General features: G+C 40.6%; 1 protein-coding gene across 1 annotated transcript in view; it reads right to left on the reverse strand.

Annotated features, from left to right (window-relative positions):
* Positions 1-14,228, reverse strand: part of SPEF2 (sperm flagellar 2) — a 544,154-nt gene that overhangs the window by 176,927 nt on the left and 352,999 nt on the right. Inside the window, exon 19 of the mRNA XM_033932867.1 lies at positions 3,131-3,258. Coding sequence (XP_033788758.1) covers positions 3,131-3,258 — 128 coding nt within the window. The remainder of the gene's footprint in view (positions 1-3,130; positions 3,259-14,228) is intronic.

Genomic DNA, 14,228 nt, shown 5'->3' on the forward strand with positions numbered 1-14,228 from the left:
GAAAATATAAAACAATTTAGCAAAGCTTCACAGATAAGATAATTAAAAGAGGGTTATCAATAATTCATCAGCAAGTGGAATAGGGGAAGAGACGTGAGCAATGTATGAATTAATTATACAACATGAATTCATCCATCAATTAATAAAGTAGAACAGTTTGGACTTGAACAGGATGGTCGCGTGAGCTGCTTGCTCCTACCCTTTTCTAAGCTTATATTCCAGATTTTGCCCGTTCTTTCTGCTTTTTTTGAAATTTTTTTCTCAGCTACAGCCTTGTTAACTCCTATCCTAATTTCTAACATAACATGGCTAGCAAAAAATCCAAAGCCGACACACTTCCAGCAAGCAAACGTCTCAAGTCGGCTCCCCCCTCTCCTGAGAAGCCTGGCTCCGCTGCAGACCTTGTGGAGGAGATCGACCCGATCCTTACAGAATTGCAGAATATTAAATCTCTAATGAAATCGCACATGGAAATATCACAAGATATGCGAGGGGAACTAGAGTTAATCCATACACAAATAGCTGCATCTCAACAGCGTTTCGACTCACTTTCTGAACGAGTCACTGCCGTGGAAAAAGATCTACCAACAATAAATGCTAACTCGGCGGCCATTTCTAAACTAACAACTGACCTCGAGGATATGGCTAACCGCAGCCGTAGATCTAATTTACGGATCCTTGGAATGCCATAAGGGGCTGAGGGTAATGATATGCTAGCCTTCCTGACTTCGTGGCTCCCGAAGTTCCTGGACATCGAGTTCTCCCCTACCTTAGAGCTCGAGCGCGCTCACCGCTCTCCTTCCATCCTGCAGCCTGGAAACAAGCGCCCACGCCCGCTGGTCGTCAAGGTACTCCGATTCCAGCAAGCCTTACAAATCTTAAATGCTGCGAAGGGAAAGGCGTCCATGCTACATCAAGGACGTAAAATTATAATTGTGCCCGACCTAGCTCCCGCCACTGCAGCGAACTCTTCAAGTATTTGAACGTCTGAATCATATCTCCCGTGTCCCTCCTTTCCTGTCCTCATACGTCTTCTGGCGCAAGCCTCCTATCATTTTCGTCGCCCTCCTCTGGACCGCTTTTGGCCCCCTTTTACTAAGCTGCAATAGCGGTTTTTAGTGCAGGGAGCCTATGAGCGTTGAGAGCAGCGCGGGGCATTCAGCGCAGCTCCCTGCGCTAAAAACTGCTATCGCGACTTAGTAAAAAGGGAGGGGGGTATATTTGTCTATTTTTGTATAGTTGTTACTGAAGTGTCATCTGCCTTGACCTCTTTGAAAAAACCCCAGAATATAAATGATAATTAACATTTTCTGCGAACAGTGTGCTTCGTGGTTTTTATAAATTTTATTGTTGGTAGATCATTTTGACTTGGTCATTTTAAAAATAGCTCGCAAGCCCAAAAAGTGTGGGCACCCCTGCTCTAGCGTGTGGCTCTTGGGCTCCCCCAGTGGCTGCTTGGGAGAATTACAGGGATCATGGCAGGCATGGAACCTGACTAGTCACAGTACCTGCCGGCACCCTCTAAGGAAGGCAAAAGACCCTGGACCACAGTCGCAGGGGTCCCTGTGCCTGGCATGGAAGCCGGCAGAAGGGAGACAGGAAGAGACTTTTTTTTTTCATTCAATTATGCTTGATAAAGCACATCAACAAAATCCAGGGATAACCCATCCTCCGCAGCAGGAGCTGACCTCTGCACTCCAGTTGGGGACTGTTTGGAGAATTTACCAGATTTATCCCCCGAGATGTGCTTGAGTTTTGCTGTAGCATCGCCTGCACACTCCCCAGGGCCCCCCAACACCATTTTCACGGGAGTCAGACCCTTCATGGAGGTCAAATGCACCGAATCAGGGCAAGCCTCTCACCCCTTATGGGCCGCAACACGTGTAATATGGCTGCACATCTGACAGCCATCTACCACAAATGAGGCATGAATCCATGACATCCTGCCCTGGGGAGGTCATCTATGTTGTTTTCTTTCAAAAATGAAGCTGGCAAGTATAAAAAAAATAACTTTAAAATCAAATCTGGAAAAATCCAAGATGGCCCTTGAGGGCCTCTTTTGACTAAAAATAGCACAGAAAACCCTCAAAAATAGGATTTTAGGGATGGGGGGGGGGAGTAGGGCATGGAGGGAAACCATCTAAAATACCCTTTTTAAAGATCCCCAAAATCTCTGATTCAAGCTGTTAGCTGGAACTCACAGAAACATGTGCTGACAGGAAAACACTGCAGATAGAGCTGAACAGCTCACAGGGAGATCCTCTGCCTCAACTTGCTGGAAAGCTGAACTTTGAATCTTCTGACTGCCACATTGGCTTGATGTTCATGGCTGGTTACCTCTGCCACCCTTGGACACACCGTGCGGCACACCTGGTCGAGGAACACAGTCTGATCCTGGGTGCACCTCCACGGAACCACGCAGCCTGCACTCAACCCACTAGCAGATGAACCTGGGGTGAACTAGCTCCCAAGGGAATGGTCCTGAGCCCCAAACTGATGTACAGGTTGTTCAGAGGGCTTACTGACAAGCAGGGAACCCTGCAAAGCAAACTTTTCCCAAAGGTCTGTGATCGCCCACAGTTGAAGTTGTCCCCGCAGGGAACCTCCGCAGCACGAGGCAAAAACTGTGAATATAAAGACTGAAATTACATGAAATAAAACACTAGCAGAAAAGACAAGCTCCTACAGGAAGAAAGACTGTGGTTACAGAAACAGTGATGAGGTAAGAGAAGAAGGAGGGTTTGAAGTTTGAGGCTTCCTACAAAGTCCTGGCAGGTAGATAGAAATAACCCACTGGTTCCGAAATAAAGTAGGATTGTACAAGAAATAAAGTAGGATTGCAAAGTAGGATTGTACAAGAAATGCTCATTGCTACTCTTTACACACAGAAAGTTCAAAGTAAACATATACACAGAAATAAAGGGCACAGTATTCAAATGTAATCTGGATAGCAGCACTGATCACCATTCTATCTCAATATTCAATGCTGGACTGTATCCAGTGGTGCCAAATATCTGGATTTTTTTAGCACAACAACCTGGGTTTAAATAACCACTTACCAAGACTGCTAAATATTAGCCAGATAACATTCACTTTTTACATGTAATCTCCGTTTCTAATGTTCACTTACTTTGTATCATAAAGATGATGGATCACATGTAGACGTTCTTCTCTCAGATTTCTTAGTATAGTTTTAATGGTGCTTACATAAGTATCTTCTACAGTTTTCCAATATGGTACTAAATATTGTGGTATTTCCTGTTAATTGAATACATATATCCTTAAAGGATTTTCCAAAGTTCACTGAATGTATATTGATATTTTGTCCAACATCATCGTTTTTAAGTTTAGTGCAAAGCTTCATTCCTTTTGAATGTAAATAATCTAAATATTGAATCATCATGACATTACAAAAACTTCTTAAATCTTTTAGTTCTTCTGAGAAAAACAACTTTACAAGCCATTTAGGTGTATGGCTAAATATATATATGCATTGCTTGACAATGTGTATATTTTTAGCTGCATTTAGTGAACATAAGTGTGTTGGGTATATTTAGAACAGGGGAGGAAAGTAACATATAGATTACTTTTTATTTTGTGCTATTTTTCATAGCAATGTACCTGCACAAAGCAGGTGCTAAAGTTTGTTGATATTCTGTACCCACAGAATGTTTCAAAGTGAAAGTATGCATATATTTTATTGGTTAAAATTGTTCCTTTAATCTTTGAGACAGTAAAATGGTAACCTTCAAAGCTATTTCTATAGAAATGTATTTTATCAAAAGGTCCATTCTAGGTACAACTGTAGACATGTAACATAAGTCACAGGTTAAGAGGGCTTTCATGAGGCAAAGAATGGGGCAAAGCTTACAAGTGCATGCATACTTTTGGGCTTGAAAAATTAGGAATTCATTTTTCATCAGAAAAAATATGCACACCAAATAGATGTAAATATCTGCACATAGATTTCCCAGGGTACTTTCCAAAGTGAAAGTTCAGCAGAATACTCATAATGAAAAGAATGCACGTAGTTCCCAGTAATTATGCCATTATAAAAATATACATGAAATAAATTTCATGAATACTTACTTAAGTGGGAAACTGAAAACAATAGCAAAAAAATCCCACTAGCAATCCCACTATTGTTTCTTGCTAATATATTCAAAATTAATTGTAACTATAAATTATTTTTAAATTATACCAGTAGGTTATACTTAAATATATTTAAATGTATATCAATGGGGAAAAAGGCCTCAGAGTAAAGAGCCAACTGCACAACTGATACGTGTCAAACAAATCAGCCAAAATTGCCTACTATGGCTCATACATATAGTCTTTGGAAAAAAAACCTTTTGTTCATCTGCTTTTTCTCTTTATTTTCTCTATTTTTCTTATTATTTTTCTTTTTAATTTTTTATATGCTATTCTCAAACTACTGGAGTAAAATCAGCACTGCTCATTTAATCAGCTATATAGTAGCAAATCAAACAGAGAAAAGTATAGCATTTAACAAGTGGACTTATCTCTTTGGTAAGATATTTCAGTCTGCTCCGGTCACCCACTTGCACAAATAGCATCTGCCTTAATGAACTGTTCTCTGAAACTTAAGAATTCAGAATGGGGACCGGGAGAATATCCTTGCTACTAAGAACTGAGCTGAAGCAGTCAGCATTTTGCTTGACTTTTATTACCTCTGCTGCTTCAGGGCAAATTACATTGCACATTTTATCTGCAAATATTCCCAAAGGTGTAAACTGTTAAATGTAAGAATAGTTCACACTACAATGCTGCATAATTGCTAATCTTATACTTCTTAAATTAACTCCAATTGCTGGGGTATTCAGACAGTGACATATTGGCGACGGCGGCTTTTTAAGTGTTCTTATTATGACATCATTTACTGCTTTCCGATTGGTGCAGCCATTATTCAAAAGCGTTTATTCATAAAACATTTAAAACACTATCCAAAAAGTATTCTTCACAGCTACCGTAATTAATAAAGAAAGAAAGGAACCAAACCAGACTCATAATGGGCTCTACTAAGCAACACAAAAAGTGATTTAAGAGATTTAGTACAATGATCTTAAAAAATCATGGCATGTGTCTTAGAGGTCAAAATGTATTAATAAAAGTTTTTAGTAATAATAATGCAGCCGGGGGCGTGGCTTGGAGGCGCAGCCGGATGGTCAGGTGAAGACTAAGCTCCGCAATTACAGGCTTTTTGAAAGAAGATTTAAGCTATTGAATTGGGGTTTTTTCAGTGGTAATTAGATTAGTTTTAAAAATTGCATCAAGCAAACAGATGAAGAATGAAGTGGCTGGTACAGGATCGGGGAGTGCAAAAAGATCAAAGACAGAACCGGCGACTCCTTCGAAAGTGCCGTTGCCGAAAGAGGATAGCGGCGACATTTTAGCAGAGATGAAACTAATTAAAGAAATAGTTTTGAACAATACTCAAAAGCTGCAAGAGGTGAAGGATGAAGTTTTAAACCTCACATTATGCATGGAGCAGATCGAAGTTAAAATAGATTAGATGGAAAAGAGAACGGCAGCACATGAATCTGAAATACGGTTATGCAAATCATATAGGGAGAAAGTGGACACTCTCTCAAGAGAGCTTGAAGATTGTATTAACAGGGGGAAAAGGAACAATTTAAGAATAATTGGGCTCCCAGAAAGAGTTGAAAAAAATAATACAATCTCCTTCCTAGAAAACTTTCTCCCAAAGATCCTGCCTCTCACGACAAAGTATCCATTAGAATTTGAGAGGGCTCACAGGATCCCTACAAGGAAAACAGGTAAACAACTGGGGCCACGTTCACTTATTTTTAAACTTTTAAGACATCAGCAAGTCATGGAAATTATACGGCTTGCAAAAGAAAATAAAAACTTGAAATGTCAAGATTCAAAAATTCATATAGTGCCGGATTTCACTAAGGCCACCGCGGATAAAAGGAAAAAATTACTAGAACTGCAGCCACAAATGAGATATCTAGGGGCCAAATATGGATTGCTGTACCCTGCTATAATGAGGGTTACTTATGCCAATAAGACAATGAGTTTTGAGGATCCTGAAAAGTTAAAGGTCCTTTTAGATTCATGTGAACAACCGATGACTGCATGAAAAAAGGATTTAATTGCACTCACTTTTAATAACTTATTTATTTGATTAATTTTTAAGGATTTATTTAAACGAAGATGGGATTTTTATGTAGGGAATTTGAAAGAATGAAGGATGGAATATTTTTTGAATTAACTGCTATAACCATCCGTGATGCAAGGTGTTAATAGATAAAATTCTATTTAGAATACTTAAATGAATGCTCAAGATTTATGCAAATTAGCTGGTTTCCATGGTTTATAGAATGTAACAAATGAGTATTCCAGACTTGGAACTGAAGCCTGGAATTGTGCCACACCACTAAGGAAGAAAAAGGAAGTATATTGAATTAGAAAAAGAATCTGAGTTGCAGGATCTCTGACTTGAAGTACGGCTTCATCAGCGCAGTACGAAATGCCTGGCAGACAATGATTGTCTTATGTTCTTATGTTTTACACGTGTTCACACCTCCTCACTACAGAGGCAAGTGGAGCTGGGAAAAATGGAAAATCAAATCAAGGAAGAGGAAGAGAAAAAGCAGGTGAAAGCACAAAACTTCATAGAAATCCCAGAGCCCTCTTGAAAGGTGAACTCCGTTATTAAAGTTGAAAAGCTGAACGGAGGTGGGCGTATGGAATACGTTTTACAGGGAAAAACAATTGAGAGCTTTCGAAATCAGAAGACACCGCTTTGCTATTTTTGAAAGTACTTTACAGGATTTCGAATATTAGTTCGGAGTAACCACAGCAACAACAGACAAGGTTTTCATTTCATCAGGATGCCAGGCATGGTATTGCCTCTGCAACAGAGGTCTGAACTCCTGAGCCTTGCATAACGATGGGGGATTGGAGTCATCTTACTAGTGCTTCTTTAACAGAACCATCAGGCTACAGCAGTTTGGCAGTAGAAGAAAATGGCCATTTTCTTCTACTGCCAAACTGCTGTAGCCTGATGATTCCGAGGCTTCTGCTCAGCGTCAGTCGTTCCTGAAGAAGGGGGAGTGCTCCCCCGAAACGGAGTCCCGTAGGACGTTTGGTGATTTGCTGGCTGCTTTTTCAGAGAAGCTAAGTACCTTCTTTTGGCATTATTTGGTTAAAATTGGACACTTGAACTTTCTTGTTAGCCCCCTTGGATCAGGGGTAGAGACTACCTGTAGTGAGTGTGTTTTGATTTTGTTTGCACTCTTTAGCACTTTTGTGTTATTTAGCACTAAAATTCACAGAGAGCCCGGGGATGTTTCACAGTTGACACCTTTCTGGGTGTAAGCCAGTGGCAGCCGTTAACTCCGGGGGTCCGGAGGAGGGCTGTGTGACTGAGGGCTCTCTATAAAAATTCATATATATAGTTTAGGTGACGTGGTCTTTCCTCGGCACTACAGGCAGTCTCTCCCCCTGATCTCAGTTTCCTTCTTGGGGCTTGGGAGATTTTTTTATCATCATAGATGCGGCAGAGCAAATCAGGGCAGTAGAAGGCCCCGAAGCAGCATGTGTAGAGTGCTGCACACGCTGCTGGAATCGGCAGGTTTGGAGTCGGGACCGCGAAGAACGTAGTGGCTGGAATGTTTTGTCGGCGCTTCCCACCCTGTGAGGTGTCGCCGCGGCTCCTCTCGATCCCCACCAGCATCGGAAACCTTCTCCAAAGCTGGTGCGGCTGGTGAGAGGAGTCGAATATTGTGAAGAGCAAGGAGTCCAGCACTGGCGGCCAGTCCTGCCGGCGAGTGTAGGTGCTGGGAAGAAGTAAGGCTGGGGACTCGCGCATGCGCACTCCTGCGGCCACAGACCTACGGATCACGGAAGCACACAGTTAAGAGTGCGCATGCGCGGCTAGGGTTTTATTATATAGGATTGTCCATTTAGTTTGGCTTTCTGGAAATCAATATGGGGCCAAATAAAATGTTTGTTAGAGAATCCAGTAGCCCTAACATATGATACTATTTTATTTGGTATGTCAATGAGGGCAAAGAGTCAAATATTCTCAAAAAATAACAGACTTTTGCTAATTATGACTGGAGTCGCCATTCAACATATTACATTTAACTGGAAGAATTGGAGTAGATTAAACTATAGTTTCTGGTGGAATTCTTTGTGCCATATTTATAAGATTGAAAGAGCATTAGCCACACAGAATGGACATTTTAGTAAATTTCAGGATGTTTGGGGGCCATTGGCTGATTATTGTAATGAATAAATAACATTTTCCCCTTAATAATAGAATTGATAATGAGGGGGTAGGGTTGGGAGGGGTTCTGATTCTTTATTAAAGATTTGGATGAACAAAAAAAAAAGTATATTGTATAATATAAGTGAATGTATATGAAATGATAGGGTGGGGAGGGAGGATAGATAAATTTCATTAATTTAAGATGACTGTAATAGAATATCAAGTGATGTTTTTAAGTTCAAATGTTATTTCTTGATTCACTTGTTGTAAGTTGTAAAATGAATAAAGATTTTATTAAAAAAAATAAAAATATGCAGCCATTCCAAATTTTTGTTTAAGCCCTTTGGGATCAGGGATTGCAAACGAAAAATCTATCTTTGTTCCCTTTGAGCAAGATATCTCCTAAAGTCCCCCCTCTCCTCCCTCTCTTTATGAGGTCAATGATCAAAAGTCTTAGAGAAAAAAAAGTCATGTTGTTTATCTAAGCCAGTGTCTCTCAAACTGTGTGCTAAGGCACAGTGGTATGCCCTGAAGAGATTCCGGGTGTGCCATGAGAGATTCCATAATTTTACTTTAAAAAAAAAAAAAAAAAATTCCCTTCATATATATATATATACACTATAATAGATGACATATACGTTGCATACACTAGAGTCTGTCAATGTTATGAGTGTCTGTGTGCGTAAGGGTACAACCGCCATGAATAGATTGGCTACAATTGGGGACATGGTTATACCCATGGCTACCCCTGTTTTTTGATGAAAGATATTACTCTCAAACATGAAAAAGCTTTACTTCGTTGCTATTGATGCTATTTCTATAATAAATTCTGTAGGGACTGCATGTAGGTGTATTCTTTTATCCAGGGTTTCATGTAAGATCGTCAAAGCTTCATCCTGTGGAATAATGGTGTACAAGGAACAAATGTCCAATTGTCACCAATATAAGGCTTGAAGAAAGGTTTGAAGAAATTTATCCACATATATCGATAGTGCTTCAAGCAATGCCCCTTTATTAGATACAATTGGTCTCCCAGGGGATTCTCCAACGACTTGTGGACTTTTGAGAGTAGATAGAATATTGGAGTCTTCGGATTCATTACGTTTAAGAAACAAAATTCTTTTTAAGTGAGATACCCTTTCTCTAATGCATCATTAGTAATTTTATTGATCTTGATCTGTATATTGTTAGTGGGGTCTGCAGTGAGTATTTCATACTCTTCACTAATCAATTGTCTCCTACCTTCTTTTAGATAAATACAGTATCTTTATTTAATAGCACAATGGCCCCACCCTTATCTGCACACCTAATTATTAGATTTTTATCATTTAGAAGAGATACCAAAGCGGCTCTATCTTCTTTAGATATGTTATCCCATCTTTTATATGTTGTATCCATGTGTCTTCCCAAATCAAGCAATACCAATTTATAGAACGTTTCCAGAACTGGGTCAATTGGAGTTGTGGGGATCCAGGTTGATTTTGGGGTAACTATGGATGTATCATCAACTGCATCAGAATCTATGTTTGCAAAAAAACATTTTAATTCGTAGTAGCCAAAGGAATTTCTCTACTTCAACTCTTGTTTGGAAATGGTCGGTTATTTTAGACGGAACAAATGCTAGCCCTTTATGTAATATTTTCTGTTCACTTGCTGTCAATTGATGGTCAGATAAATTTGTGATCTGGTTTGTGGTCTCTGGTTCTGTCCATGACCCCGTCCATTTCCTCTTCTCCATCTGTTTTTTCATTGATATCGGGGTCTTGATCCTAAAAAATCATCATCTGAGCTAAGGCTTACACTGGATGATTCAGATGTCTTATAAAATGTGACCTTTTTCTCATTGGTAGTTTTTTCTTGTCCTTTAAAACTTAACCATGGGCATATTCTCTGGTTGACATAATCGTCCTCATCTCTTTAAAATTTTTTAAACTTGTCTTTCTGAGTATCATCTTGATGTTGTTTAAATTCATTTTCGGTAGAATTTTGTTTTAGTTGCTTCAATTTGTCCTCATGTGGATTAAAAACTGGCTGGAGCATAGGAAACAGAGTGGAGGTAAATGGACAATACTCGGACTGGAAGAACATCACTAGTGGGGTGCCGCAGGGCTCGGTGCTTGGACCCGTGCTCTTTAACATCTTTATAAACGATCTGGACATAGGTGCAACGAGCGAGGTGATTAAATTTGCGGACTATGCAAAGCTATTCAGAGTAGTGATGACGCAGGGGGATTGTGAAGATCTGCAACGTGACATAATCAAGCTCGAGGAACAGGCATCGACATGGCAGACGAGGTTCAACATGGATAAATGTAAAGTGATGCATGTCGGTAACAAAATTTCATGTACAAATACAGGATGTCCGGGGCGGTACTTGGAGAGACCTCCCAGGAAAGGGACTTGGGAGTTCTGATCGACAAGTCAATGAAGCCGTCCACACAATGTGTGGCAGCTGCGAAAAGGGCAAACAGAATGCTAGGAATGATAAAGAAGGGGATCACGAACAGATCGGAGAAGGTTATCATGCCACTGTACCGGGCCATGGTGTGCCCTCACCTGGAGTACTGCGTACAGCACTGGTCACCGTACATGAAGAAGGACACGGTACTACTCGAAAGGGTGCAGAGAAGAGCGACTAAGATGGTTAAGGGGTTGGAGGAGCTGCCATACAGTGTAAGATTAGAGAAACTGGGCCTCTTCTCTCTCGAACAGAGGAGATTGAGAGTAGACATGATCGAAACATTCAAGGTACTGAAAGGGATAGACTTAGTAGATAAGGACAGGTTGTTCAAACTCTCCAAGGTAGGGAAAACGAGAGGGCACTCTCTAAAGTTGAAAGGGGATAGTTTTCTTATAAACGTAAGGAAGTTCTTCTTCAACCAGAGAGTGGTAGAAAACTGGAGCGCTGTTCCAGAGTTTGTCATAGGGGAAAACACCCTCCAGAGATTCAAGACAAAGTTAGACAAGTTCCTGGTGAACACGAGCGTACGCAGGTAGGGCTAGTCTCAGTTAGGGTGCTGGTCTTTGACCAGAGGGCTGCCGTGTGATCGGACTGCGGGGCATAATGGACCACTGGTCTTAACCAGCAGCGGCAATTCTTATGTTCTTATGTCCTATATTTCAATTTTTATAGTCATAATAGCTTTTCTGGGTTGATCTTTAATTAATACCATCAGGTCTAAAAAACATTTGTTCAGAATAGCAATCCATTGTTTATTAAATTCAGTATCTTCATTAAACAATTTTGGCTATTTATAGATTCTAAGACCTCTTGGAACATACTCCTTCTTACAATATTCAGTCAAAGTAGCTCCGTGCAGTTCTGCTCTGATGTATCTTTTTAACAATACAGTTAATTCATCCCAATGTAATTTGTTATCCATATTTGTTTGCTCCCAACGTAATACTGGTGAAGAATCTAACACTGAACTGATGAAGTCAGCCGTAAAACTTAACCCACTGTGCCATGTCACACAAAAAAATAATGCAAACAGCAATAAGACAATCTAGTGTCTGACCTAGTGGTCCAAAAGACAAACTCAAATCAATAGCAAAAAAATCCCATTAGTGAGTAGTACTGATTCTTGCTAATATATTCAAAATCAATTGTAACTATAAATTATTTTTAAATTACACCAATAGGTTATACTTAAATATATGCAGCATTGTAGCTTTGTAACTATTCTTACATACAGTTTACACCTTTGGGAATATTTGTAGATAAAGCATGTGATATAAATTGCCCTGAAGCAGCAGAGGTAATAAAAGTCCTATGAAATTCTGGCCGCATCTGCTCAGTACTTAGCAGCACGGATATTCTCCCGGTCCCTGATCTGAACTCTAAGTTTTGGAGAAAAGTTCATTATGGCAGATGCTATAGGGCTCATAATTTAAAAAAAAAAAAAAAAAAAGTTCAAAAAGTGGCCTAAATCGGTACTTGGATGATCAAAAAGCCAGATCGTCCAAGTACCGATAATCAAAGTTGGTTTGATATATCTAAAACCAGCTTACACCTTTACCCTGCCTCTAAACGCCTAAAGTGAAAAGAGGTGTTTTTAGAGGGGAAAGGGCAGGAGGTGGATGGGAGGTGGGCCAATCTAGACTTAGTCGTACAGCAAGTATAACCAATAACTTTAGCAGGTATAAGTTCCAAAAAAGGGCCGCTGAGCTGATCGCGGCTGCCGCAATCAGCTCATAAGCCCTGGCAACCTGCCCACTCCCACCACAATTATCGTGGCAGGAGAGATGCCTCATCTCCCCTGCCTCAATTGCGATCCTTCCCCCCAAACTGCTGTGAATCACAGCAGGAGAGATGCCCAATTTCTCCTGCCACGTTTCGTGGCAGTTCGGGGGGGGTAACGATCTTGGCAGGAGAGATGGCCAATACTGGCAGGAGGGAGCCCAACCCCTCCTGCTGAGGCACGAGCCCTGCGACCCCCCCCATCTGACACAATACCGGCAGGAGGGAGCCCAACCCCTCGTGACCCCCTCTAAAATACAGGCAGGAGGGTCTCAGGCCCTCCTGCCCATGGCGTACCCTCCCCGCAACTGCCCCCTCACCCCCAGTCACTCCCCCAACGGCCCCCCTAACCCCACAACCCCCCTCACCCCCAACACCCCCCCCTCCAAACTTACAATAAGTTGGACGGATGGGTTTCTGATTATGATATACCTAAAAAAATTGTTATGAGCTTTTGCCTCTTTTGCAAATTTCTCTTCATATTCTTTCTTAGCTTTTTTAAATCAATGGTTTGCATCTTACTTGTGGTGCTTGTATCTCTTATTTTCTTCATTCAGATCATTTTTTCATTCTTTAAAGGACGGGGTTTTTTTTAGCTCTAATAACCTTTTTCACTTCACCTTTTAACCATGCCAGCTCTCATTTCCTCTTCTTTCCGCCTTTGCTGATACATTGAATATATCTGGCCTGGGCTTCCAGGATGGCATTTTTAAATAACACCCATGCCTGGTTTACAGTCCTAACTTTTGCAACTGATCCTTTTAGCTTCTTTTTAACCATTTTCCTTATTTTATCATAGTCACCCTTTTGAAAATTAAATGCCGATACAGTAGATTTCTTTTGCAGCATCACTCCCAGTATCCGCTCAGATTGATCATGTTATGATCATTGTTTCCCAGTGGACCCAACACAGTAACTCCTGTACTATTCCTCGCATTCCACTAAGGACAAAATCTAAAATAGCACCCCCTCATGTTGGTTCCTGGACCATTTGCTCCAAGAAGTAGTCATTTATGACATTTTGGTATTTTACCTCCCTAGCTTTCCCCGATGTAATATTTATCCAGTCAATGTTGGAGTCATCGAAATCACTCAAACACACACATGCCCTATATGGTACCACGGGCAAATTCTTCTACACTACAAGCCCACCCCCATCCCCTCAATATAACATGTATCTCTGGAAAAAATTCTAGAAGTGGAGAAAAACTTCAGTTTGGCTTTATTGGTTAAAAAACGCCTCCACTCCTCAAGATAACATCCAAGATGAAATCCTCTAGGCCTTGAATGAATATCATATAAATAGTATCAAATATCATTTGAGGCACAATAGCAGTCAGAGAGAAAAACTTGCCAATTTCAGAAACATTGGCATAAGCACATCAGAATTAAACATGTAAGTCCACTTCCAGATGAAAAAATACCCAGTTCAAATGCTACACAAATGGTAAGAAACAGTCCACTTAGTTGCACTTGCTGCCCAACCAGAGTCCACATGACGCCACTGCTTCAAACAGTACTCCAGAGGTAGTGCAAGCTGAAACACCTGATGGAGAAGTCTCCGTTTCACCAAGCTGCATCAGGGGTCAGTTCTCACTGAAACAGCATCCAAGTTTTGAGCATAAACATGGTGGTATGACTGATCTTTGGCCTGAAAATATCTGACCATATCACCCCTTACTTCAAGAAACTTCAGTGGCTACCAATCGAGGCCAGAATCATCTTCAA

Source organism: Geotrypetes seraphini, chromosome 1 (assembly GCF_902459505.1).
Source record: "Geotrypetes seraphini chromosome 1, aGeoSer1.1, whole genome shotgun sequence".
Taxonomy (NCBI): domain Eukaryota; kingdom Metazoa; phylum Chordata; class Amphibia; order Gymnophiona; family Dermophiidae; genus Geotrypetes; species Geotrypetes seraphini.